The 25618-nt window shown below is 42.0% G+C and overlaps 4 protein-coding genes across 6 annotated transcripts; 2 read left to right on the forward strand and 2 right to left on the reverse strand.

The window, feature by feature from the left end:
* Positions 1-285: 285 nt before the first annotated feature.
* Positions 286-3347, forward strand: LOC145786723 (dynactin subunit 5-like). The gene is made up of 2 exons (XM_082598449.1): positions 286-326; positions 2246-3347. The coding sequence occupies exon 2, from the start codon at positions 2281-2283 to the stop codon at positions 2824-2826; it is 546 nt and encodes a 181-aa protein (XP_082454575.1). The 5' UTR covers positions 286-326; positions 2246-2280; the 3' UTR covers positions 2827-3347.
* Positions 2880-19898, forward strand: LOC145786720 (periodic tryptophan protein 1 homolog). 3 transcript variants are annotated; one of them, XM_082598446.1, is made up of 14 exons: positions 2880-3597; positions 3931-3991; positions 4242-4326; positions 4518-4606; positions 4684-4786; positions 4882-5007; positions 10116-10216; positions 10898-10986; positions 11089-11185; positions 16207-16268; positions 16855-16966; positions 17046-17252; positions 19127-19235; positions 19314-19898. In XM_082598446.1, exons 1-14 carry the CDS (start codon positions 3320-3322, stop codon positions 19799-19801), a joined length of 2007 nt encoding a protein of 668 aa, XP_082454572.1. In that variant the 5' UTR covers positions 2880-3319; the 3' UTR covers positions 19802-19898. The 3 variants fall into 3 exon arrangements, with proteins under 3 accessions (XP_082454572.1, XP_082454570.1, XP_082454571.1); XM_082598444.1 differs by having other exon boundaries at positions 2883-3597; positions 19311-19898; XM_082598445.1 differs by having other exon boundaries at positions 2884-3597; positions 4245-4326; positions 19311-19898.
* Positions 11182-15314, reverse strand: LOC145786722 (complement C1q tumor necrosis factor-related protein 4-like). The gene is made up of 4 exons (XM_082598448.1): positions 14749-15314; positions 12342-12463; positions 11904-12274; positions 11182-11799 (listed from the first exon to the last, which is right to left on the reverse strand). The coding sequence occupies exons 1-4, from the start codon at positions 15186-15188 to the stop codon at positions 11620-11622; spliced, it is 1113 nt and encodes a 370-aa protein (XP_082454574.1). The 5' UTR covers positions 15189-15314; the 3' UTR covers positions 11182-11619.
* An 87-nt stretch (positions 19899-19985) lies between the features above and the next one.
* LOC145786721 (dihydropyrimidinase-like) lies at positions 19986-25379 on the reverse strand. Its single transcript, XM_082598447.1, has 13 exons — positions 25220-25379; positions 24641-24760; positions 24302-24490; positions 23942-24121; positions 23308-23421; positions 23001-23076; positions 22779-22935; positions 22438-22570; positions 22033-22184; positions 21719-21877; positions 21411-21499; positions 21064-21147; positions 19986-20128 (listed from the first exon to the last, which is right to left on the reverse strand). Exons 1-13 carry the CDS (start codon positions 25325-25327, stop codon positions 20043-20045), a joined length of 1647 nt encoding a protein of 548 aa, XP_082454573.1. The 5' UTR covers positions 25328-25379; the 3' UTR covers positions 19986-20042.
* Between the last annotated feature and the right edge of the window lie 239 nt (positions 25380-25618).

Here is a 25618-nt window from a genome sequence, read left to right on the forward strand (position 1 = left end):
TTATTATTAGTTGTCATTTAGTAGCCTAACCATTTAATTCAATTTTATTTTTCATTGCTGGCGCGAACATGTAGAGAACGACATTATTTCGTTCCAAGGCAAAGGTCTTTGATTATTTTTTGCAGGCAATCAAATTGTCTAGAGTTTTTAAAGTAGGCAATTATAAGTTAGTGGAAAGAATTTTCCCCTGTAGCAGCTCAGTTGGTTAGCGTGTGACGTGACTTCTGGAGCAAAGTAACTTCAAGACCAAGCTGCGCTGGTTCGACTCTCGAGGTGTGTGATTGAGCAACGCTCGTGAAGGACTGCTCTCCATTCAACGGCATCTAGTGAGTGGAAAAATTCTAATAACCTCTCATGATGTTAAGGACCTGTAGTTCTTTCATTTGCGTAGACTAGTCAGTGCTCTTCAACCATTATATCATCGCGGAACCGATGATTCTCGGGGATGTGCGCTTGAGCAAAGCATATCAGAACAGCTCTCTATTCAGCAGCACCAAGTGAATGATGAAAAACTTTCCCAATAGCAGCACTTCTTTAAGTAAACACTTCTTCACTTTGGATGCAACCTAATTCGTACCATGAACAATTCATACCGTCAGCTCGTACCTTGAAAAGATCGAGAGAAAAAAATAAAAAAGCCGAAGTCGGTGATCGCAGTTTCCGCAAACATTTTAAAATTTTCTGCAAACAAACAAAAACTCTTGGGATCATTACCAGAAATTTTAGAATGTTTGCGGAAACTCCGATCAACTCTAACCCTTTTAAAATGTTTGCGGAAACTCCGATCAACCCTAACCCTTTTAAAATGTTTGCAGAAACTGCAATCAGCCACTTAGGCAAACTCTCAGGATCATTACCAGAAATTTTAAAATGTTTACGAAAACTGCGGAAAAACGGAAACTGCAATCAGCGACTTCGGCTTGGTTTTATTTTTTTCTCTTCATCTTTTCAGTTTGTTTGTTTGCGGAAACACCCTAACCCTTTTAAAATGTTTGTGGAAACTCCGATCAACCCTAACCCTTTTAAAATGTATGCGGAAACTGCAATCAGCGACTTCGGCAAACTCTTAGGATCATTACCAGAAATTTTTAAATGTTTGCGGAAACTGCGAAAAAACGGAAACTGCGATCAGCGATGTTCTATTTTTTTCTCTCGATCTTTTCAGTTTGTTTGTTTGCGGATACTGATACTCCGATACCCTAACTACCGATACTCCGAGACCCTAACCTTGCATAAACTGCGATCACCGACTTCAGCTTTTTTATTTTTTCTCTCGATCTTTTCAAGGTACAAACTGACGGTACGAATTGTTCATGGTACAAATTAGGTTGCACCCTTTTACTTCAATAGAAACTTTACTTTGGCAATCTCGGTAACCGGCCCTTTTCAGTGATTCAAAGCTTCTACAAGTCTGCAAAACTGCCAAGAATAACTTATTAGAGACTTTATCAGTCTGAGGACAAAGATTCAAACCAACCAACTATTGCAACTTTTCATTAATGGGTACTGTACAAGGCGTAGTACATGTTAACTTAAACCAGGACAGCATTTGAACCTACAATTTTTCTGAGGACTCTTTTTCTGACAATCAGTCTGAGGACAAAGATTCAAACCAACCAACTATTGCAACTTTTCATTAATGGGTACCGTACAAGGCGTAGTACATGTTAACTTAAACCAGGACAGCATTTGAACCTACAATTTTTAGTCCGTAGATCCACCTTTGCTCCATGTAGGAGTTTCAAGCCAGTAAAAAGTTTAATTGTTATTGCAAGTCAAACTTTAATACTTCCTTTGCCTCTGTCGATAAATCTCTTTATTGCATTATAACTTTGAACTGAAACTGCATTTTAAACTGTCACTACTTCATATTATCACACATTCTAAGCCATAACTTCTGCTGCACTGCAACGAAGTATGTCAACTTGCAAGGATATAAGTTTTAAATGCAATTTTACATACCTGTTTACACGTTGTAATGCAATGCATTGACAGCATATTCCAACTTACAAAAATAAGTTTAAACTGCAGTTCTAGTTCATGATTGTAATGAGTGAATGGTCTAGGCGAGTGGTACGTCCAGATGCTCGATAATTTTTCTTGAGACTTTTTTGTATTTCTTTTCATGAAAAAAAAAAAAACTTATGTGGGGAGTAAAACATACAAGCCCCAGTTTTCACACAAGTTTTATAAACTGCAATTAATTGATTAATTGAATTCCAGATTTTATTTCTGATTGGTTTAGGTCACTGAATTTCATCAAAACCAAAATTGTGTGCGATGGATCTTGAAGATGTGACATACCAAAAGGAATTATTTATTGAAACAGCATCTGGCAATAAAGTCAGTCGACAATCGGTGCTTTGTGGAAGCCAAAACATTGTACTGAATGGTAGAACAATTGTAGAGAGAGAATGCATTATCAGGGGAGACCTTGCTAATGTCCGCGTTGGAAGAAATTGTGTAATTAAGAGTCGATCTGTCATTCGTCCCCCTTTCAAGAAGTTCAATAAAGGAGTTGCATTTTTTCCGTGTGTGATTGGGGATCATGTCTACATAGAAGAAGACACAATCATCAATGCCGCGCAGATTGGATCTTATGTCCATATCGGGAAAAACTGTGTCATTGGCCGACGTTGTGTCTTGAAGGACTGCTGCCAGATCGCTGATAATACGGTTCTGCCTCCTGAAACGGTAGTTCCTCCTTTCATGGTGTTTGCTGGTTCGCCAGCAAAGGCTGTCAGAGATCTCCCTGAGTGCACACAATACTTGATGACCGACGCCACCAAGCAATACTATGAACACTTTAAACCTGTTAAAACCTAATCAAGTTTCTTTATTTCTGTTGTTTTATCGTTCTTCATACGAAGCTATTAAAACATTCTACAGTAAATACATTTTTGTTGTTGCTTTGGCTGAAAGTGTATATTTATTATGTTGCATTTTGTTATTGAAATATATACCGGTATATAATTTGTTTTACTATAGCAAAACATATTTTTAAGCATCTGCTTTGCGTAGAAAGCAAAGTTTGGTTCCTACATAAAATACCGATGATTTAATCATGATTGCTGGATTTAATATGTTTTCTGCATATTTAAGTCATTGTTCACAAATTTATGAGCAGTGATAATGCTCAATCAAGTATCAGGCCCTTATTTCTATTGATGTTACTTCTTCCAATAACAAGTTTTACAAATTGATTTATAGTGCAAGATTGTGATGGATGGAAGCATGTCTGTTTGGTGTTCAAATTGTGATTTGGGTGTCATGTCATCATAAAAAGTGTCATGCAACGTAGTTTTACTCAATTGTTCTAATGTATAATGTATGCCAAAATCTTTCAGCGGCTTCAAAGTTTTGTTTAGATAGAACCCTATTCTCTTTATTTTGTAAAATGTCATCTGATGAGGATATGTCCGTTGATGATGACATGTCTGTTGATGACGAGTACAACAGAGAGGAACAGACTGAGGGCCGGGGTAGCAGTCAAATATTTGCCTTGACCTGGGTGAAGCGGAAAGCTGCTAAAATGATTCCTGATCGGATCCAACTGTCAAAAGAAGAATTAAAGGATCTTTTTGAACAAGGCAACAAGTTGGTTTCTTTTCAAGTATTTTCTGTCATTTTATCAAAACGTTTGTTTTTATGCAAAATGATATGTTTGAGTTTACAGATAACTAAATTGACATGACTCAATATATCATTCGAAAAGCTTCTCATCTTGACTAGGCCTATATGACTCGGCTATGTAGCAGGATTATCTTGCTACATAGCCAAAATGAGAAGCTTTGTAAATGATTTCTTTAGTCATAAATTTGGTAGGCTATTGCTATTTTGCATTCATCAAATGAAGCATTTTTTACATTGTTCAACACATGAAGAGTTGTATAAAGTTAATCAGGTGATCTTGTCTGGATAACTTTAAAGGTTCGATGATGATGAATCTTCCAATGCAGGGCTCCTGGAGGAACCAGATACTTCCAATCAGGTGAGATGTTGTCGTTCCCACAATTTTGATGACTCAACAATTGGTGCGAGAGTGAACTTGCGACTCAACCAATTATTTTCACAGTTTGTGTTTAAATTAGTTTTGGTTCTATCCACAACATATGCTAGATTGCTTGTATATGTTTCGTAGCCATTCATAAATTTGATTATTTCAACTGCCTGTTCAATCCACGCATGTTGCAAAGTATTCAAATCAAGATATAATCTTGACCACTTAACTTGTGTCTTAGCAGTGCGATGACGACATGAAATCTACATCACAAGTGGATGACGATTTAAAAGAATTCGACTTCGAAAACTACGACGATGAGCCAGGTGCGTTCTAATCGTGCTCGTGTGACTTGGGCATTCCAGGCAACATTCTTTGTAATGTTTATGGATGCATCCAAGATCCAAATCTTGGACATGAAGTTTTAAGCTGATGGCCAAAGTTGTTGAATCATTGATCCATTTGTCATCACTTCCGTCTAGAGGTTTCCCGGAAATGACGTCTGTTTACGTTGCAGATGCCGTCCAAGCCGAGTCGTTATCGAGCCTGGCAGTGTTTCCCTGCAGTGATGATGATCCGTACGTGTCCAGGAGGAAGGATGACCAGGTGGGAACGGGGCTGCCCTCTTGTCAGTGTGGCTGAATACTGTGTGTCTTTGTAACGCGTGTCTTTATCGTGTGCAGTCGGATAGTGACTCGGAAGAAGATGCAATCAATCTCCGTGATGAAGATAATCTACTGGTGTGTGCGAGATGCGAGAGAGATTTTGCATGTTTGGAAGTTTTTGGTAAGGAGCCGACAATTTAGCTCGTCCAGTGCATAAGAATGTGATTGGTGACACCCGTGTTGTTCACTGGCTTATGAACTTTTGTACTTCTGCAGTACACAATCGCGCAGCAAAGGATTTCTATGTGCACCATGACATAATGCTTTCTAGTGCCCCCTTGTGTATGGAGTGGTTGGACTTTGATTCAGGAGGAGTCTTAGAGGGAGGAGAGAGCAACAAAGGTCAGTGCAGTTTCAACCATCGATGTTTAACAAAGCTTTGCCATGCAGCGTGTCATATCCCCTACGTTGGGTCCCACGGGTCTGTACGTTGTGCACCCACTTGTTATTAACACTGCTCATCATCATCATTAAGTTCCTTCCTCTCGTCGAAGGTTGGAGGCAATGAGACTCCAAGTTTCTCTGTGGTGAGATTTTTCTACTGCAATTTTGTAATTAAGTCCTGACCAGTCTTCCATATCATTAGTCCAAATTCTTGGTGGTCTGCCTCTATTTCGTTTGCTGTTCATTTTTCCTTCTAGTAGTTGTCTTTGAATAGAATTATTGCGAATCATGTGGCCAAAATATTTCAATTTTCTTGATTTAATTGTTTGTAGAATTTCCATGTTGGTTTGTATTCTGGATAGTACATCTTTGTTTTTGATTTTATCCTTCCATGAAATTTTAAGCATTCTTCTGTAAATCCACATTTCAAATGCCTCCAGTCGTTTAACCGTTTGTGATGACAGTGTCCAACTGTCCATGTTTCTGCATTGTAAAGTAACGTAGTCCATATATATGATAGCATTTCATAATTCGATTTCGAGTGTTGATGTTAATTTTGCGTGTTGTTAATGGCTTTTTCATTTTTAAGAAGTTTTTTCTTGCTATTTTTATTTGTTTTAATACTTCCGTATCGCATCTGCCATTTTCAGCTATTGTGTGTCCCAGATAGGTAAAGCATTTGACTTGATCGATCAGCATTCTATCAATAGTAATATTTAAACTTGGTATGTACATTTTCTTTTATTGTAATAATCATCGTTTTCGTCTTGTTTTACACTGTTCGGGAACTTCTTATCTTTCCTCGATGGTGGAATCAGGCAGTGATGTACGCGCATAGGCGTCGATTTTTTCTTAGAAGAGAGGAATTCTGGGTGGGCGAGACTTATCAAACAGATTTCATTGAATGTGTATGTTTGCAAGTTCGCAATGGTTCAGTCTTCAAAATAGCATATTTTTACTTCGGCAAAAACGTTGCTGAGGCCAAACGGCAAAATTTGAAATTGCCTCGGCAATTACTGTAAATATTTAGTAGGAAAAGATTGTACTAAAACATGTAAAACGAGAAGCGAAAAATATACTACAGTAGTCTATTACGAACGCATTGTTTGATTTGTTGTGATGTAATAATACCAAAAGTAGTGATAAAGCGAACAGCGCGATACGCACGCTGTTACGTAATTCACGTTAAAAAACTCACGGGAGGGGAAAGTAAGTTAATTTTGGGTTGATTTAACGTTCGAGTCAGCACAAATCGATTTAATTTTTCCGGCGGGTTATATTGCGTAACAACAATGCCCAATAAGAAATTTACGTTTGTTTTACACTAATTCGACATGTAGCGACGTTGACTTATCATAAAATAACGTTAATTACTCAACCAGGTACAGGTAACATATTAATAGCTCCCTGCGAGAAGATCGCCTCGATTTATGTAAGCTTATAAGCCAACATAATTTCGGCACAATTGGGACACTGCGAGCAACACAAAGTCTGTTTGATGAACTAGTCAGAATCGGTATCATCAAATGCTGTATCAGCTGGACGAGATAACGGAAAGCGAGGCGCAACAAGGAGTAAATGCTTACAATTAATTTGACATCTACTGGAGTTAAATCAATGCAAATGGGGTGATATTTTTATAAAAGATTCTCCCAGCTGGACACGTGTCTAAGCGCCGGCGAAGTAGGAAGTAACCCAAATAAAACATCCAGCAATAGTAAGATTGAATCAAATTCCTAGTCTGGTGTAGTCTAAGAAAATTAGTTTTTTCTTGTAATCTTGTGGTCCTTACAATCACCTCGGCAATTGCCGACGCTAATTTCGAAAAGTGTGGTTAGTCTTTCTCGCAAAGACTGCGTTTAGCGTCGCTGCAGAAATTAAGCTTTAATAGGTTGGATGTTTTCTTTCTTGCATCTTGCGATCTTATGAACGCTGCTAAACTAAACAAACTTTTTTTATGTTTTCCGTTGCGACCTAAAAAACGCGTGACTCGTGACCTGTTATCTTTAAAGTGGCGCCTTCGGATTTGCCGCATTTTGATTTGTAAAAGCGATTGTTTTAGTACGTCTTTAGTTTGTATCGGTTATTTTATTGTCATGTTCCTCATTATGATGTCATATTCACATTCCCTTACCAGGCCTCGAAATTCACGGCGGTCATGTCCGCCGTCACAGCATGTGATGTCCGCGGGAAGTACCATCTAGATCGGTCATATTTGTCCGCCAAGAAATAGCGATAGAAATCGTCATTGCATAGCACGAACAATTGTTGCGAATATATAATTTCCCGCGCATTCTAGCGCGCATCTAGAAAATGTTAATACTGTATCCTTTAGCTTCCATTCAAGCAGGAAAACTTTCGATTTTTACGTTGCTTCAACGATTGGGGACATTGAATCAGCGTAACAAAGGTGGATTATTCGATAAGAACCGATGGGAGTACCAGTACTTTTACACTAATCACGAGCAACTTAGTTCAAGTCTTACGTCACAATGTCTGGCTTTGATCTCCAAGTAATATTGATAAGGCAAGGTTAGTTACAAAATATGATCATACGAGTAGGCTATTACAGTACAGCAAGATGCAGCAAAATTTGTTTAGTTTTGGTATTGCAGTAAGAAAGAAAAGGTCCAGGGAAAATTCACTTTCGCTCAAATGACGCGCAAAAATAAACATAAAGAGCAAAGCCTAGTGAAACTTTGCACAACAGAAAATAGTAGCGTTAGTATAGAAGTTTTCCGACTCATGTTCAGAGCATTGTGACGCAAGAAGCCACACGACCTTGTTCGGTGGAAGTTAATTAGTTATGCGGCGTATTAAGCAGCTACGCACTACGCAGCGCTTTGACTCTTCAAGCGCATGTCGTTGGTCTGATGAAAACTTTTCAGAGTCAGTGAGACAATGACTTCGCTGAAATTTTGAAAACGCCCTCTAAACCAGTGATGAGCAACCTTTTTGTGACTGTGGACCATAAAATTTTTTTAGAAATCTATGTGGACCATAGCCTTTTTTGTATATCAGATTTATAATTGTGGCTTAAGTTTAGAAAAACAACATATTTATAAGTAATGAATTTAACCAAACAATTATAAGTAACAATTGACCAAATATCATAATGTTTTACGTCAGTGACTCCCCATTAAGTCATAATTACAAGTAAAAGTTTGATTCAATCTAAATCTTACTGTACCACGCTTATTAATATCAAGTCGGTTTCTTTTTTTACAAAAAATGTCATTAATAACAGAAAATCCAGCCTCAACTAGCCATGTTGTTGGAAAGGATATGATGAAAGATTGTACAATTTCGTAATCTGTGGATTGGAGTTCATTATTTCAGTATATATATAACCAAAGACACCTTCCCTTTTTATTTTTGTAATAAGCTGAACATTTTCTTTCATGGCTAACTGCTCTTCACATATTTTTGGATCAATATTTTCATTTGGTTCAAAGTTTGAAAGATCAAGCACCCATTCTGGGATATCTTTTTTCAGAATGTCTTTAAACCGTCTCTGACAGTCTTCATGGAGACTTTCTAAATGGTGGTAACAAGCGTTTATACAATTTTCTGAAGGATTACTGATTTCTAAATTCTTAAACAAAGATGTGTTTTTCTTTTGAAACAGATTTTTCCAATACATCAACTTATTCATGAAGCCCTTTATTTTCTGGATGGTTTTCACTAAGTCAGATTTTCTTCCTTGTATTGTCAGATTAAGTTGATTGATAGCTTCGAAAATATCACTAAGATAGAATATTTTTTTATAACAATATGGAAATAACTGTACCGAAAGTGTGTGTGTCTTGAATTATTTTATCTGTGGACCACCGAAAATTCTCTGTGGACCACTTGTGGTCCACCTGGACCACGTTGCTCTTCACTGCTCTAAACCGTAGCTATAGTTCTCATTCTCAAATGGCGAATAATTATCAAGATAAAGTGATTAAGCATAACGATCGACGTTAAAACTGGTGTGTCCGCCATGAGACTTGATTTGTCCGCCGAGATAGCTGCTCAGACCGGACACGTTTGTCCGCCGTCAACAAAAACGAATTTCGAGGCCTGCTTACGCTGACCGGGAACTGAAGTTTGATTGTGACGTAACGAAAGTGAGACCATTCGGAGAAAAAATCAAATTGCCGACGCAAATTCGGAGAAAATATTAAACGTGGCTTTCTCTCACCAGGAATTGCCAGCTGTGGCAGTTGCCGTAGCAACAACAATGCAGTGAGTAGCCCCTTTTTTTCCACGCAGCGTTGTTGCGGAATTGCTTTGTTCTGTCGGTACCTAGCGAGAGACATAGCGCAAAACAAAAAGTTGCGCTGCAGTTGGTTGGATAGTCCAGCGTTTAAGAAAAACGGAAATAATTGTAACGAACACTTCATAAGTGTCATGAAAACAGGGTGGGCGAAACATATTTTGCCCACCCTCGTTTCACGGCAGGGTGGGCGTCGCCCACCCGGCCCACCCTATTTCGACGCCTATGTGTACGCGCATACAAAAAATATTGACGCCGTCAGCGTTAACGCAAACGTTCGAAAAAACATATGCCGTATGCGTCAACGCAACTTGTAAAGAAAGTTGGCGGCGTCAGCGCATACACTAGCGTAAACTAATTTTGTTTGCTATGTGCCAAACATTCACACGGTATAAACCACTCGAAACAAACAAGTTTTATTTTGAATTTCCACGAAGAAACACAAGCATCTGAAAGTGTTCATCTGACATTTTGCTGTGTTTTGGTTCCAATATGTCTTTGCCCATTGAAAACATTCTTTCAACTGCAGCGCTGGAAGGTATTGGTATTGGCGTGTTGTAGATAAAAAAATACTTTAAAAAGTATGCGTTGAGGCTATGCGCTAAAAAACCGCGAAAAATTTACGGCGTAGCCTCAAGCGCAAACTATCCAAAAAAATGTGGCCGCAAGTGTTAGCGCAAACAAAAAGTCTACGCCGTAGGTATGCGGCGTATACGTACATCTCTGGAATCAGGTGGGAAGTATCAATCCTGTAGCTGCGTCACTTTGGCGTATGTCGATACTCACGCTGGACTTATTCTTTCAGGCAACTTTGTTGCTATTGGCAACATGGATTCGGTGATTGAGGTGTGGGACTTGGATGTTATCAATTCCACCGAGCCAGCCTACTGCCTTGGTGTTTCTAAGGTGAGCACTGTTTCAATTAGTTTACTCTAGCCGGCTGTTGCTTGCCAGCATTTCTCTTGGATAAGTATACTCTGTTTACTCGCTAACAATCCTCAGCACCTTCTTTCGTCAGATACAAGATGGCTGCTTGACGATGTCTGGGAGGTGCCTTCACTGCCCCCTAATTTATTGTTATTCTTTCACATATTATTTTATGTGCAATAATGAGTAAACTTTTTCTCATCTTTTACTCTGGACGAAAGATTTGTGTTTGGGGATTATACTGATATGAAAAGGTGGCCCCATAATTAATTCGAAGCGTGGAATTTGTTCCTTTCTCTCGGCCGCCTTTCCTTCAGCCACCCAATTGATTACACCTGCCCACCCAATTGATTACACCCGAGGTAGAGGTGAGCGGTGTTTTCAACAACCAGTTTCTGCCGTGGTTCTGGTCGAAACAGGATTGCATGATTGGAAAGCAAACGTCTTATCTTCTGTCGAATTCGCTATTGCACATGACCAGTTAATTGTGTTCCATAAGCCACAGCAAACTCGCAGCATCAGGCTAAAATAGATCGTTGTATCTACATTTGTGAAGTGGTAACCTGTCTTACTTCCAATCACAATTCCATGGTTTCGTGCTCGCTGCGAACGTATATGACTAAGCGACGGTTAAAATAATTTTTAAATTTGTTTTTTTAGCCGAACCACAAGAAATATTTGCTCTCCGGTGGGGAAAATATTGGCCATACGGAGGCGGTGTTGGGTCTATCATGGACCCCGATGGCAAGGTAGGCCGCCCACTGCTCCTGAAGTTCAATGCTCAGCGTGGCGCCATTCTATGTAAAATCCTTCATGAATCCTATGAACAATTTCTTGTCATTCGATTTCAGAGAGAAGCTTGCTAGTGGCTCTGCCGACCATTTGGTGGCGCTGTGGGACCTTGAAAAGTTCACAATCGAAAGGAAGTTCAAAGTGCACAAGGAGAAGGTAGTGGCGCGGTTTTATTGTTGAAGTGATTATGACGCAAAAATGGTCATCGCTGTTGGCCGGTGAAACAATTCTTCAATTACAGATTTATCGCAACGAAAACATTAAATTTTAAAAAAATTGTAGAAGTAGAATTTCTCAGTAGAAATCTTCCAATACTCTGGTTTCATTGAAACAGGTTCAATGAGCAGTTTTGTTGTTCTTCTCGACTGCATGTTGCACGAAGGCTGTTTACTAACCGAGTTGCCTCCAATTCAACGTGATGTGTAGGTGGTTTCAATCATAAGGGAAGCCCACCAACGTTAATGTGGTAACCTCTTGCAATCCTCCACATACAACTGCAATACTTTGATAAGCTTTAACGTTAAGTGCTTAGTCACACATTAGCTAATAATATGCTGATTCATAGTCTTGACATCACCGTGTCGATGACGTCATAAGGCTTGCAACAGGTAGCCGTTGAAAGTGACGTAATTGCCGAGGTTGCTGTAGACGGCGTAGCCCGCTGCGTTGTACGACTTGAGCCACACGGTGTCGCCGGTAAGCAAGTGCAGGATGATGTTTTGGCTCTGCATGTGTCTCCGCTTAGAGGCGCTTTCATCATAGACCATCACCTGCCGAAAGAGGGTGTTAGTCGCCAGGAATCGGCGTCATTGTAAAATTAAAGGCTTCACTTTCGCGTTCTCTGTTTTATATGCTCTCTATGACGTCACTATACCTGAAACTCGTTGTTGTTCTTCATCATGGAGACCGACAGTTTCATCTTTGGGTATTTCCCCACTGTGAAAGACAAGTAGTATAATCCGTTGGATGGCGCTGTGAAGTGGCCCGACGTCATATTGAAAGCGTCACCAGCGTTGACGAATACTTTGTCGTACGTCATCTTTCCATCATAGCTCGGTTGATGACGTGTGCTGTTGACGTCATAACCGATAATGCTCGTAGTCCTTGCAACCGAGAAAGCGACGAAATCGATATTCGGTTTCGTCGCTACGGATCGCTTCTCTCGCGTTTGCGCGTCATCAACAGAAACGTCACGATAAGATGAAGTTGCTGATTGAATTGACGTGAGGCTGATTCCATCCAGACCTGCAAAATATGACGTGGCGTCAGTGAATGAAGTCTATTGTGACGTCAAAGAACATTATAGACGTACGCATGTCCAGGTGATGACGAAACGCATCCTTCAGCAAGTGTCCCGTGAATGTAGTGACGTAAGCACCGCGCTCGGCGCCGACGACTCCATACTGCTTGTTAGCGGCCAGTCGTGTCCAAATTCTGTGAACAAAAATACGTACATCGGCTTCATATAACAAGAGGGGACAAGTTGCTGATCTTTGATCAATAATTGTTTTCACTAAGTTGAAGTTGAATCGATGACTGCGCGCATCACGTAACGATGTTGTTCTGGCCACCAAAGCACTTCGTCTCGTAACCTACAGTGTGCCACATTTGTGTATCTGTGTAACCATCTGTGTAATGATCTCTTGCCATTCCCTCGAGCACAGAATGACAATTCATCACCTGTTTGATTGGCCCGTTCTCGCAAACTCTCGCCACACAGCTCACATAATACATATCCTGTGGGGCCGGACACTTGAATACCAAGTTTTATCTGGGATATCTAAAATAGATTTGTTTGACAAATGCTCTGAATTCTTTTTGGCTACGATTAGTAGCTAAAACTGCCGCTAATATTTTGCATTAGAACCATGGTCATTCCACCTTCACCGATGTCTCATTTGGACGCCACTCCAGCTGAGCCACCTTGTATGCTCACCTGTTCATTCCCATCGTGCAAGGCAAGCAATACGACTTCGCATATTTTGGTTGTATGCTGTGAAGCAACAACGTGACGTCATAGAAGAAGATAGTTTTCAAACTTTCACAACAGAATTGGCCGAAATAAAACGGAAAATCGAATGAAACAAGTTTTTTTTTCAAAATTGTTTCCTGGTATCGCAACGCTCGGTGTTGTGGGATTCATAAAATGTTTCTGGTGATGTTCCAGTTTGGTCTTGTGATTTGCACGTCACACAGTGTGCGGTCATGCGTATCGGGTTGCCCTTCCGCAAAGTCGTTCGCCACCTTCATGCTCTTGTATTGTTGATTATTTCCGCCTTCTGGCAACAACACTCACTTCCTTGTTACAACGTTACCTGACGTTATTTTGCGGTTGGACCATTCTTGATTCGTTCCCAGCAAGATTGATTGAGCTAATCGCCCCATCTAGCTCTGGTTATTTACGAGACTTCTAATTACAATCTGAGCATTGTGACTGCAATTGCGGGTCACGCGGTTGTTTTCGCACTTTCGTCGTCATCGTTCTTGATTTGTTGCAGTCGCGATATCATTTAGCGCGTTGCAGCTAATTAATGTTTTAATGCGTTTGAATGCCGCGTTTAATTACGAGTTTGTGGATACGTTTCGCCGACGTCTGCAAACACTCCTGCTTGCTTAAACATGACGTCACAACGTTAACTCCCATCCGTCCATTAGCACCGGGACGCAAGCAGTAGCTTTGACGAGCGATGTTCTCAGTGGAAGGAGCCACAGCGGTCTATACACACCGCCTTGCCCACGTGTCATAATGACCGAAGACCGATAAAATTTTAATTTTGAACTTTAACCTAAATTTACATTATATATATTTCTTTGAAGTGATGCGTTTCATCATCATAATGATGACCAATAAAATTTTAATTTTGAACTTTAACCTAAATTTACATTATATATATTTCTTTGAAATGATGCGTTTGAAAATCCAAATTGCCAAAGTGTGATCACTGAATCTCAAATCACTACAAAACTTCCAGTTTCACTTGAAAAAATGGCAACTTTTCCCTTGCTTGCAGTGTTGCCACGTGCTCTTTGGATTATCAACACTAGTGCCGAAATCTAGTCCAATATTTGTATGGTACTGTATAACTATAAATAACACAAAAGTATCCCAAAATTATCAACTACTGCTCAAACTATCAATACTAGCGATCAAGCTTAGCAAATCGGCCTCCAGTCAGATTTGAAATTCGCAAGTTGGCATGGCCTGTGTCACTGTGTGTATAGTTGGCCATGGGAGGAACTTTCCACTAAGTAAGCTCAATATTTCTTAATATGGAAAAAGTTTTACCCGAGGGAGGCTTTGACCTGAACAAGCCTCCATGCGGTGCGAGGAGCGGATTTCTGGGTCCATTTCAAACCGTTACGGCCCATGAGTAGTGCTTAAGCGCCGCCCTGTCCACTCACACAGATATGCCTCATTGTCACCTCATATGCCTTTCGGCTGCGATTGATACAAAACTTGCGTTGCTACGTAAGTTATCATGAAGATGAAAAAGCACGACTGTGCTTGCAACACCACTATTATTATTATTATAGTCCTATAAACAAAAACGACCCTAAGTGCCTGTGATCCGAGGCAGCATTGCTCAATGCTCTAGTGTTGCGGCCTTCATCTTCATTTTATCTTTAAATTGTTTGCCAAACATTACAATTACTCTTCTATCGGGCAGGTAGTAGCAACCTCTTGTTGCTTGAAAACAAGTTTTATTTCAACTTCTCACCTGTCTCCCTCTAGCAGTTCGACAATCATCTTCTGCGTCTGCACATGAGGGCGCTGTTTCCTATGCCCATCGTATGCCAGTGTTTGCACCTCAAAATGATTCTTCATAAGTTGCAATGATAACTTCTTGTGGGGTAATGCTCCCCCTGAGAACGTGAACTCATATACACCATCTTGGGGGGTCGAAAATATCCCTGTTGTAGGGTCAAAGTAGCCTCCCTCGTTGTAGAAGATGTGGTCGTAACCTAGGCTGGCTTGCTTTTGCTTATGGCCCTTCAACGAATGTGATCTTGCGGCGGAAAATGCAATCGAAAAGCTTCTGAGAGGCTCTCGAGAAATTCTTCCTGATTGTCTGGGCAAGCTACCCGATTCTTGCTGATGTCTGGCGCTGATAGTTGCCACAAGAAGCTCGACTACGATCGCGAATCGAAGGAAATTCATTTTCACACATTGACCGCTCGATCGAAACGCCTGACTGCTGTGAAACTGCGGCTTTCTATTGTCGCGTAGCCTCGGCCTTCAGGACTTTAACTCTGCGGTGACAATGCCTCGGGTAGCGTTGCGTCCGACACTTTCTCTCTTACAACTATTTCAACTATTTCTTCTCATTCTCTTTTCGTTTGTTTGTTTATTGCGCAACCTTGCTCTACTGTGACGTCACAATGCAGGCCGGTGCCCGCTGGAAGACAAGGCGGCTGCCACCCACCCACTCTACATGTATGACGTCCACCTTGAATGGTGGCTTCGTCGCACCTTGGTTTGTGACGTCATAGCGAAACTCTCCCGCCAACTCCTTCCATGCAAATATTTCCAACTCTGTACGCGGTAGTGACGTGGCCCTAACCGTAACCGAGCGCTACCAGGCTGCGTCGTCACATCTAACGCGTCGACGATTTAATAGCACTTCCATATAAATCAACCTGTTTGGTTTTGTGTGACGTCACGACTTTGTTAATATTTGTTTTGTCTGGTTCGAAACCTGTTTTCGTACGTGTTCGAAACGATGTCTGTGGGAAGTCGTGTGCCGACACGAGAGGTCCTTATGTGACGACCGTCACGGTTCAGTGGTTGCTGTCACATCTCGGCATTGATTACGTCACACGATCGATGTGATATGTCACCAACAAGTCGGTGCGACCGATGTTGCGTCGTAAATTGGCGCTCGCTCCATGTTTGGTAGCGACGATTCACGATCGTCTTTAATCTTTCTTTGTTTACACCAGTCGGTCACGTGACCGGGAGTAGTGGCATTATGACGTCACAATCCGGATAAACATCGCTGGACCTTGCGAGTTGCAGCACGATGACGTCGCCTGGGTGTGGCCCTGTTTGGAATTGAACACGCGACTTGTAGACGTGTAGTGCGTCATCATTTACTTCAGCTGGATGACGTCATATGGTTAAACAGATGGCAGTAACTTCCGTCGGAGGGTGTAGTGAACGTTGTGATGTGTTGCAGGTGCAGACGTTGGCATGGAAACCAGACGACCGGGATTGTTTGTTGTCAGGAGCATTCGACGGGTGGGTGTGACATCTTTGTGTTGGCACGCGACGTTGATTCAACGTCATCTAAACAACAAACATCTCGTTCCTTTAAGCTGACTCATCGATGAAGCAAAACTCGTAACTTGTGTTTGCCATTCCCACCCAGTGATCGTGCGCTGTCGACTGGTCGCCCCTTTTGCCAAGTTGCAGTTCCGCTCACATGACGAAATTCTGCCACAGCCACTGAAACCTCAAACCAATAATATGCTACGTTTTCCGTGATGTGAAAAAGCGCGAAAAGCAGATGATGCAGAGCTAATTAAGCGATGGTGTCGCTGTCAGCTGCTTGGCTTTGCGGTTTGGGTTAGAAAGTAGTCATTTCAATGACCTTGGTTCGATTCCCACACCCACCATTACGCTTTTTCCTGTACTTACTAACAACAGTCAAAACAAAAGGTCAACTCTGTGCCTGAATGCTAGAAGGGTCACAATTGGACGGTGGTCAATTCTACATGTTTTGATTGGTTAGCGGTGGCATTGGGGTCTGGCAGAATTTCGTCATGTTAAAGTGGCTTCCTTTCCGAACGTTGCTGGGCGCCTGACGTGGATGTTTGTGTTTCAGGAGGGTGGTTGCACTTGACACTCGATCGCCATCTAACGGTCACTCTAAATGGCGATTAAAAGACGAAATCGAGCGCGTGGTTTGGAGATCCGACAGCAGCGACTACTTTGCGGTGGGTTATCACGTCGCTGGGTTGTCATTGCACAAGACAGCGTTGAATTGCGGCTTTGTAAACTTCGACAATTTTTCAGGCAAGCACCAATGTCGGAACTATCCACTACTGTGACGTGAGAAAGCCTATGACGTCAGTTTACAGCTTCGAAGCGCACGAGGGCGCTATCCCAGCGCTCTCTGTGACGTCATCTCTGTTGCATAGCGGAGGAAGTGACGGTTTTGTGAAGGTTTGGAGACTTGGGGAAACTTCCGCTCAACTGGTCGAAGAAAAAGAATTGAACATGGTAGGTTTGGAACCTGAGTTCTGGTACAGTATTTTGTAAGATGCACTTGTTGTCAATTGGGTTCATCCCATCTGCCATCGAAATATCATTCTTGGTTGTTACAAGGGTTTCTCGATTCCCGGTTTTGAAAGAATTTCAGAAATTCGGGAAAAAAACTTAATTCTTGAGGACAATTAGTATGTGTTGGCTGCTTAGAATGTCCGTTTTCATGTCGGGAGCTTGAGTTTCAACTCTCGATCGGAATAAAATATAGAAACTATCCTTTTTGGAGATCAGCATTAGAGTGGTGAGGAGAATTAAAGGCTGTTTCGTTCAATTTGCGTTTTATCTTCAGTCTAGCAGTGAATCATTTGAAGACCAGAAGTGGCCTATACAGTAATTTCAATTAGGAAACTGGCCACACCGCCGCCTGAGACTTTCCGGTACTGATAACATGAAATCAACAACGTGAAAATATCAACCGGACGTAGTTTATCGAATCAACAAAACGAAAAATAAATCCAAGCTTGTTTTGTTTATTTTGCATGGAGCCTAATGACGACGTTAAAAACACAGTCTCGTCTGTGTCTTAAAAACACAGGGCACTGATAGATTTGTCACTCGGCCGTGATCGCAGCTTTGTGGCAAACAATCCTGCTGCAGAAAATGCTCGTTCTGCCTCCACTGAAGTTGGTGGGATGCTCAAAGCATTGAAAAGCTGCTTCAGTTTGCTTGGTCCAGTAGTCTCATCTCTATCATGGCTTGGAGCCGGCTATAACGCTGTGCCGGACTGTAGCCTACGTCGGAGTCTGCGGAATGCCTGTTGTGCTTGAGATCTTTTAGAAAGTTCGCGTATTTGTAATCTGTAGGTCGCAACAGCAGATGAGGTTTATTAACCAATAAGAAGGCAAGATTTTAATCAGCTGATGCAGTCATGCGACTCATTCACGTTAGAAAGTAAATTGAACGTTTCGCCGTCGCCAACGAAACTTCAAAGCAAGAATCAAGTCTCTGGATGAGTGCTGGAAAGCCACAATCACTGCAGTCTGCTGGTTCATAGGGAGAATTATTGTCCTATGTTAAAGTGTCTACTGCTAAAACCATCCCATCTGCTGCAGTGACCGACAGATTGCAAATACGTCTCCGGTTCAAATGAATAGCCTGCCACGTTTGTGATAAGTTGTTCCACAATGTATGACTAGTGTGACGTGGTTCAATAGACCTTTTTTAAATACATGAAGCCGTGTGAATTTACTAGAGATGAGAGGTGTAAGACGCTTCCCTACAACAAAAGAAGTTTAATTCGTTTTATTGTCGCCTCAGTACAATAGCTCCCAGTTGCGGGCTGCATGAAAACTGTTCTTTCGAGGCAATATCAACCTGGCTGATTAAATTAAGAATTAGCTGATTAAATTAAGAATTGTCTTAACACTATTGAAGATTTGGGTTAACCACATTACCAAAACCTTGGAGCAGATGTTGGATTAATTATGATTTGGGTTCCAGCTAGTGCTATGAAGTTTTAGTTGCATTTTGCAATATTTTGGAAACATAAAGTCAATGCACGTTCCACTCTCTAAGTGTCACTTTTGATGGTTTTAACGTCTGCAGTCAATAAATAGCAATGTAAAACGAACTGATCGCAAGCCGGAGAGTGCCCAAACAGACTTGCCAGTCTAAGATTTTTTTCATAAGTGAATTCGCTAAATTGAGAAGTGTCAATACGGTAATTTTTTTGGCTGTTTTCCATTTGGTTTCACTTGTCAATCTGTTCAAACAAAAACACCTAATTTGGGTCCCAATCCTCTTTTTCTACACACCAAAAATCCGCTCCGGTTTCCGAGGATGGGCGCGTGATTCTGGAGTTTTCGATAACAATGATCATTTCCGCGCAGGGGATGGTGCATTGCTTCCATTCCAATCCCGACGTTCCTGGCTTGTTCGCCATTGGTGGACAGAAGGGCGGAGTGAGATTGTGGAGCGCTGATTGGTTTTCCGGCCAAGGTAAGTAGCCTACTCGGTGAAGGATTGCTGGCATGTCACGAATAGGTCAGAAAATGTTATTGTTTTTCTTGACAGAAGATTGTGATGACGTCACGACGGCCTCTGCTCGATTGGAAGCTTGCGAGGAAACTACGTCAGTTAGTGGAAATGACATCACGACCGAAAAGAAATCCAAAAGACGTGACGTCAATAAAGAAAAGGCGTTAAAAAATAATTGTGCAATTAAAGAAAAACCAAAGAAATTTAAAACTGATCATGTGACGTCAGAAGTCGCGAATGACGTAACAAAGAAAAGTGATGCCGCCACAACAGCAAGCAGCGACGTCATTAAAAAGAAACGAAAGAGAAAACGCCAACAGGGCGTCGTTAAGCAAGAATTGAAAGACATTACAAAATGTGGCGTCATCGCAAAGTCGATGGACGCTGCAGTCAGTTCGACGAATGTTGAGAATAGCAGATCAAAACGAAAAAGGAGAAAACGAGCGCCGTCTAACGGAGAGAAAAAAGTTCGTTTGTATCCCAAGCAGAGGAGACGATTGATGAGGAAAGCTATGACGTCCACTTGATAATGCTCGAGAGTTGCTACGCCAATAAATCATTTTCACTAAATCGTCTTCTGATGAAACACCGGACACAGTTTTTGTTTTTCATTTTAATGCGATCCAAGAAAACGTATTTAAGTTGCTACATCTACGCCACAGACATGAATTGCATGATAAAACATTAATTGCACGGTGGCCACTACGATTAAGAAAGCGCGACTCATTTCATTAATCAATTATAAACCACGCACGTCACTTCAACTTGTTAGAATGTGATGTTAGACTTTCCGCCCGGTGGCGCCAGTACTTTTCTTGATGTTGTCACCGAGTTGTTGTTGTTGACGTGTTGACCTGTTACATCATTGAAGGTTAGCACAGCGTTAAACAGATTTCCAGACGGCAAATCAAAATTACATTGATTCAACGGTTTCAAAAATAGTTTTATAGAAATTGCTGCAATGGAATTTGCTTAACTTGTCATCTCAAGGGGTTAGAAAAAAGTGATTACTACTGTACACCACAACGGGACCGTCGAAAGCGTGACGAAGAAGGCAAACTGACGAATTAGACGAGTTTTATTGTATTTGGCAGCCCTGGTAACTTGGTTCTACACACGACGTTTTGAATACCGACCTCCAATCCAGCACAATGGCAGCCAGGGCTGTTGAGGGGGTAGTGACAACTCGGTACCAAATATTCGGGCCTTAAATCAAACACGTAAAAAAACGCTTAATATTCAAAGAATGTATTTTTGAAGTTCCCGGACCTTCAGAAAGGCCACGAGGCCCTAAAATCATTCCGGGTGCAAAAGTAAGCTTGCACGTCAAACCGCGACTTTCTAACAGATCGCATGAAGCAACAAGGAATTGTTCGGATGATGTAGAAACAGTTGCGACCTTTTGAATTTGTGTTTCCTGGACCCAACCGGTCAATGACGTCATATTGCAGGTTTTTCATATCAGAGAGAATTCTGAAAGCCGAGTAAGTGCAGCAGCCAGCAGCCACGACCTTTAACCTTGTACAACGCGGTCGAAGCTGCTTTATTATGAAACGTAACAAAGCAGAACTCCTTATCACTGAACGAAATTTAATCATTGAAAACTTGGCAGAAAAGAACTACTTTGTTCCTCCCCAGTCGGCCGAGATGATGCTTCATGTTTCACATTTGTTCATAGCGCAGATTGGCAGGTGATTGTCAAACATGAGGGGAGTGAAGGATGATAGGGCAAACAATAATGACACAAGCGGAAAAGATCGAACAGCGAGTGTTGCCAGATGTCGCTAACCTGCAACATTGATGGAGGATTTGTGGTGGAGGTCCCGAGTGGTTTCCTTTGGAGTGTTGACTCCTGGAAGTTTGTAGACGGGACCTGATGGAAACGAAGGTGATAATGAGTTTGTGACGAAACAAACGTGTTATCTCGGCCAAATACGTCACTAAAGCCATTTTAGGAATTGATTTATTTTCGAAAAGAAATTTTCAAAACTGAAGTTGCTTTTCAAAAGAAACATTAGCCACTAGGCCTTGGCAAACATGGAAGTATGGATTTGGCATTAGTAAGTAACTGGGGGGTTGTGGTGACCCACCTTGACAGGGAATTAACGGTTGTATTGACCCCTATTTGTGACCCACCTTGGTAAGGTTCTCTCTCCACCTTTTCGGGATCAAAATTCTCTTGTCTCTTCTTAATCCGATTGTAGACGTAGTCGCTGTATGGTTTCCTGCACACAAACGTCGTGAAGTGACACAAAGAGATCAAGCGATAGTCGTTCAACTTTCGATCTGTGCAGGGAGCAACGCATCCCTCATGGAATCCTAGTTGGTTCCCACCAACCGACCAGATTCACGGAGCAATAAAAATTATTCTCTGCCACAAATCTGTGTCGCTTCCTGCATGAACTGACTTATGGGCCGAAAACCTTCCAAGAGTCCGAACTGACCTCGGGACAAACTTCCCATCTCCTCCGGATACAGTGAACTTCCCCTCCGAGAACACAACCTTGCCGCGACTGATGGTGTACAGCGCCACCCCATGGCACTTCATTCCTTCAAAGATATTGAAATCAACCGCTTGGTGGTGTGTTGAGGCGGAGATTACCCTGAAACAAAATCCATGACGTCAGAGAAGTTAAGTTGGTTGGTGACGAAATGGAGTTTAAAGCATAAGAACAAGGCAAGGAAGGCTGAAGCCTTGAACCGGAGTTGACGAATCCAGGAATCAAAACGAATACTAAAAATGTAATATTTTAACCACCTGGTGGCTTCCGGGTCCCACACGACGATGTCAGCATCCGAACCGGGGGCTATCACCCCCTTTTGTGGGTAAATGTTGAACACCTTCGCCGCGTTGGTGCTGGTCACCGCTACGAACCTGTTTTCATCCATCTTCCCACTGGCCACCCCTTTCTGCAGTGGAAACAAACATGAAGTGACCACAAAAAAACCTATACACCTGGCAACACTGACGAGGTACATTTAATTTCACACTGAGCTGGCAACCCTGACGAGACACACTTACCTCTCAAACACACTTGGCAACACTACCGAGACACACACCTGGTAACACTGACGAGGCACATTTGCCTTTCACAGTCAGCTGGCAACCCTTACAAGACACACCTTTTACACACACTTGGCAACACTGACGAAGCACACTTACCTCCCACACAACCGACATTCTATCCTCCACTCCGTTCACTCCATTCGGGATTTTGGAAAAGTCGTCCTTCCCCAGCGCTTTTTGATTCGCATTGAAGGTGCAGTTGTCGGTACCCGTGCATTCCAAGTGACCGCTGTGAGGACAACAACGATTCAGAATCGAAGATTGCATCAACAGACATTGGGAGTAAAGTGTAGGATTTGAAAGCAAGAACCATCTCGTTCAAAGCTGCAGGCATCGTTAGTTGGTCATCACAATCCTTGCACATGGCAGACTTCTGTCATGCATGGTTGGTCACAACAATATCCTGCACACGACTAGATGTCCATTGTCCAACCCACCTGGCCAGTAGGTCCATCAGGTAGGCAGGGGTGGTCGTATCGGGCCGCAGGGGAGGGCCCATCACGTGACCTGCCGCATGGCGCCAACACTTGCTCCAGTAGTTGGTCCCATCGGTGCCGAGACTGGCCGCGATTGGTTCCCCAAACACCACGTTCCCTGCAATATACGTCACAATAATGACATCGTCGACGAAATACGGCGATCGTCCCACAGTTACCTACCTCGCTTTCGTGCTTCTACTATGACGTCAGCCGATGATTTGCTCATGACGTGGACGATGTACATTGGACAGTTCACCTGGAAAGAAGAACTTGTCACTGGTGGCAGTGGTTTGGCCGCCGGTGGAATCACAATATTAATCAAGGTTTTATTTTGAACCCAATGCAGCAACAACAAACATTAAACTGCGATTACAAATGCAACGGAAACCAGTGTAGTCAGCTGCTCTCAATATGTTGACATTGTCGAAGCATATCCGTGTGCACTGGAGCGGTGTCGAACCGAACTCAGTCATATCCATCCACTCACCGTGTTGGCGATCATGATGGCCCGATTTGTGGCTTCCGCCTCCACCGGCTCGGGCCGGCACATCTCGTGGCCCTCGGGACCAGTTATCCCCAAATCCATCATTCGCTTCTGCTCCTGCTCAAACAAATATCTTGCTACAACTACACACACTCACAGAATTTGTCACCGTCGTTTGATAACACTGCACAGTGCACAAAGTCCCAATTTATTACCAGCGCCTGGCAACACTACGTAAAGGCTCAACACTGCGTAAATATAGTTAGTAGTGTCTGGTAACACTTTCGGACTCCGCCCACGCTAGAGATGTTGAAATTTGGAGGAGAATTCACTTTACTCCGCAAATATTTTAAACTGAGTAACAACGTATGACGTAACGTTTTTGCATTTATACACACAAGAAACTATCATTGCTAAAACTACGAATCTGGCCAGCACTGCGCCCTCGTTAAAAAAACGCATTTAAATTACATCGAGAAATTGACAGAAATCAACTGTTGGTACTCTATGACGACAAACGATGTTGCTGAACTAAACAATTTAAAACAACACAATTCAACAACAAGTTACTCGGAGATTCAGAGGCATGGATGTCGTTACTATGTTATTATGCGACATATCAGGCAGCAGTGCTCACGTTGGCAATGACGTTCCCATTCTCTGCATGCATCATGGCCAGCGCCCCGATCTCCCGGCAACGCTTGTAGACGTGATAGAGCTCGTCGTCGGAGAGCATGAAGACGTCCTTGTACGCCATGAACATCTTGAATGAATTGACCCCTCGGTTACGGGTCAGCTCCTCCATCTCGTCATGCACCTGCACCAACATGATGTCATTTGTGTGGCTTGCGTTGGAGAGGGCAACATAGGTAAGTTTTACTCTAAACTGCAAGTGATAAGAAAACACCTTGGCAACATTCCAACAACTAAAATGATGTGGAAGAGTTGTAGGTCTAAGATGTCCCATCCACACAAAATACTATGTGATATGACAAACCTTCTGGCTCCACCAAGTGATGGCCATGTGCAGCGAGTAGTCGCAGCAAACCTTGGGATCAGCCCATCCTCTCCACTTGTCGTACGCCTCAATTGGGGTAACTCCCTTCTGGTCGAGGATGAAGTCAATGATCATGGTAGTTCCCCCCGCCAGAGCAGCTTTAGTTCCGGTGTAAAAGTCGTCAACGGCCTAGTATGTGCAATAAGTCATCACTTTGCGTCTTTAGATAAAGTGTTGCAGGCGTCTTTGATGGCTACATCAGGCCAATGATATAAAACAAAACTGTATGGCAAAGTAATTGCCAGTTGAAAGAATGATACTTCAACCATAGTGACTTACAAATGTTCCCATAAATGGGAGTTGCATGTGGGTATGGGTATCGATCCCACCAGGGATCACCAGCTTCCCAGTGGCATCAACAATCTTTGTCCCTCCTGGGATGCTCAAATTTTTCCCAACCTGTGACAAAGACAACCACCATTAATGATCACTCCAGGATCAGAGGATGCACACATTGCACAGGATATACTTTGGAAAAGCACATAAATCAAGATTGCTCCAAACACGCATTGGCAATGAGATACAATTCAATCAAGATTGCATAGTTGAACATTCTGTCCTTTTTATGACCTCAAACTCTTGACATAGAGAATACTCTGAGAACACAATGTTGCAATTGAAAAAATAAAACATTATTTTTTATAGCTGCAGGCAGATTTGTGTATCGTTTTTATTCTTAAAACTCTGAAGGTAAGATTTGGATATATTACATGAAACTATAATTGTCATAAGTGAAATGCAGCATTTGTGGATAAAGATTGAAGGTGATTTTGATGGAAGAAATGTCAAGCATTTTCCAGTTTTATGAAAAGTATAAACCAAAATTTTTAAAATATTGATTAAGTCCGAGAGGCTTACTTGAGAAATTATTCCATTTTCTATAAAAACATCAGCATCAAATGATCGATCTGCATTGACGACACGCCCTCCCTTGACCAACAGTCGGTTTGCTGCAGTTCCAGACATTAAATTAGGATCAATAAAAAGACCAGTTATATACCTAAAGTTAAAAGACACAGAATTCTGAAACGAGTACAAAAGAAAAACTGAAAACCTTAGATCCATAAGGATTTGAATGTAACACTTCTCATACCGGTCCTAATTTGAAGCACAAGCTTAATAAACTTTGAAGGGAACAGAAATAAGTTTTTATCTATTTCACTGCATGTGACACTACATTGTGTGGCAAAGGGCAAAGTGTGGCAAGGCAAAGGCTATAGATTCACTACATAAAGTACCGGTGCTTTTCCACAAGTC

This window comes from Aplidium turbinatum, chromosome 17 (assembly GCF_918807975.1).
Source record: "Aplidium turbinatum chromosome 17, kaAplTurb1.1, whole genome shotgun sequence".
NCBI classification, from domain to species: Eukaryota; Metazoa; Chordata; class Ascidiacea; order Aplousobranchia; family Polyclinidae; genus Aplidium; species Aplidium turbinatum.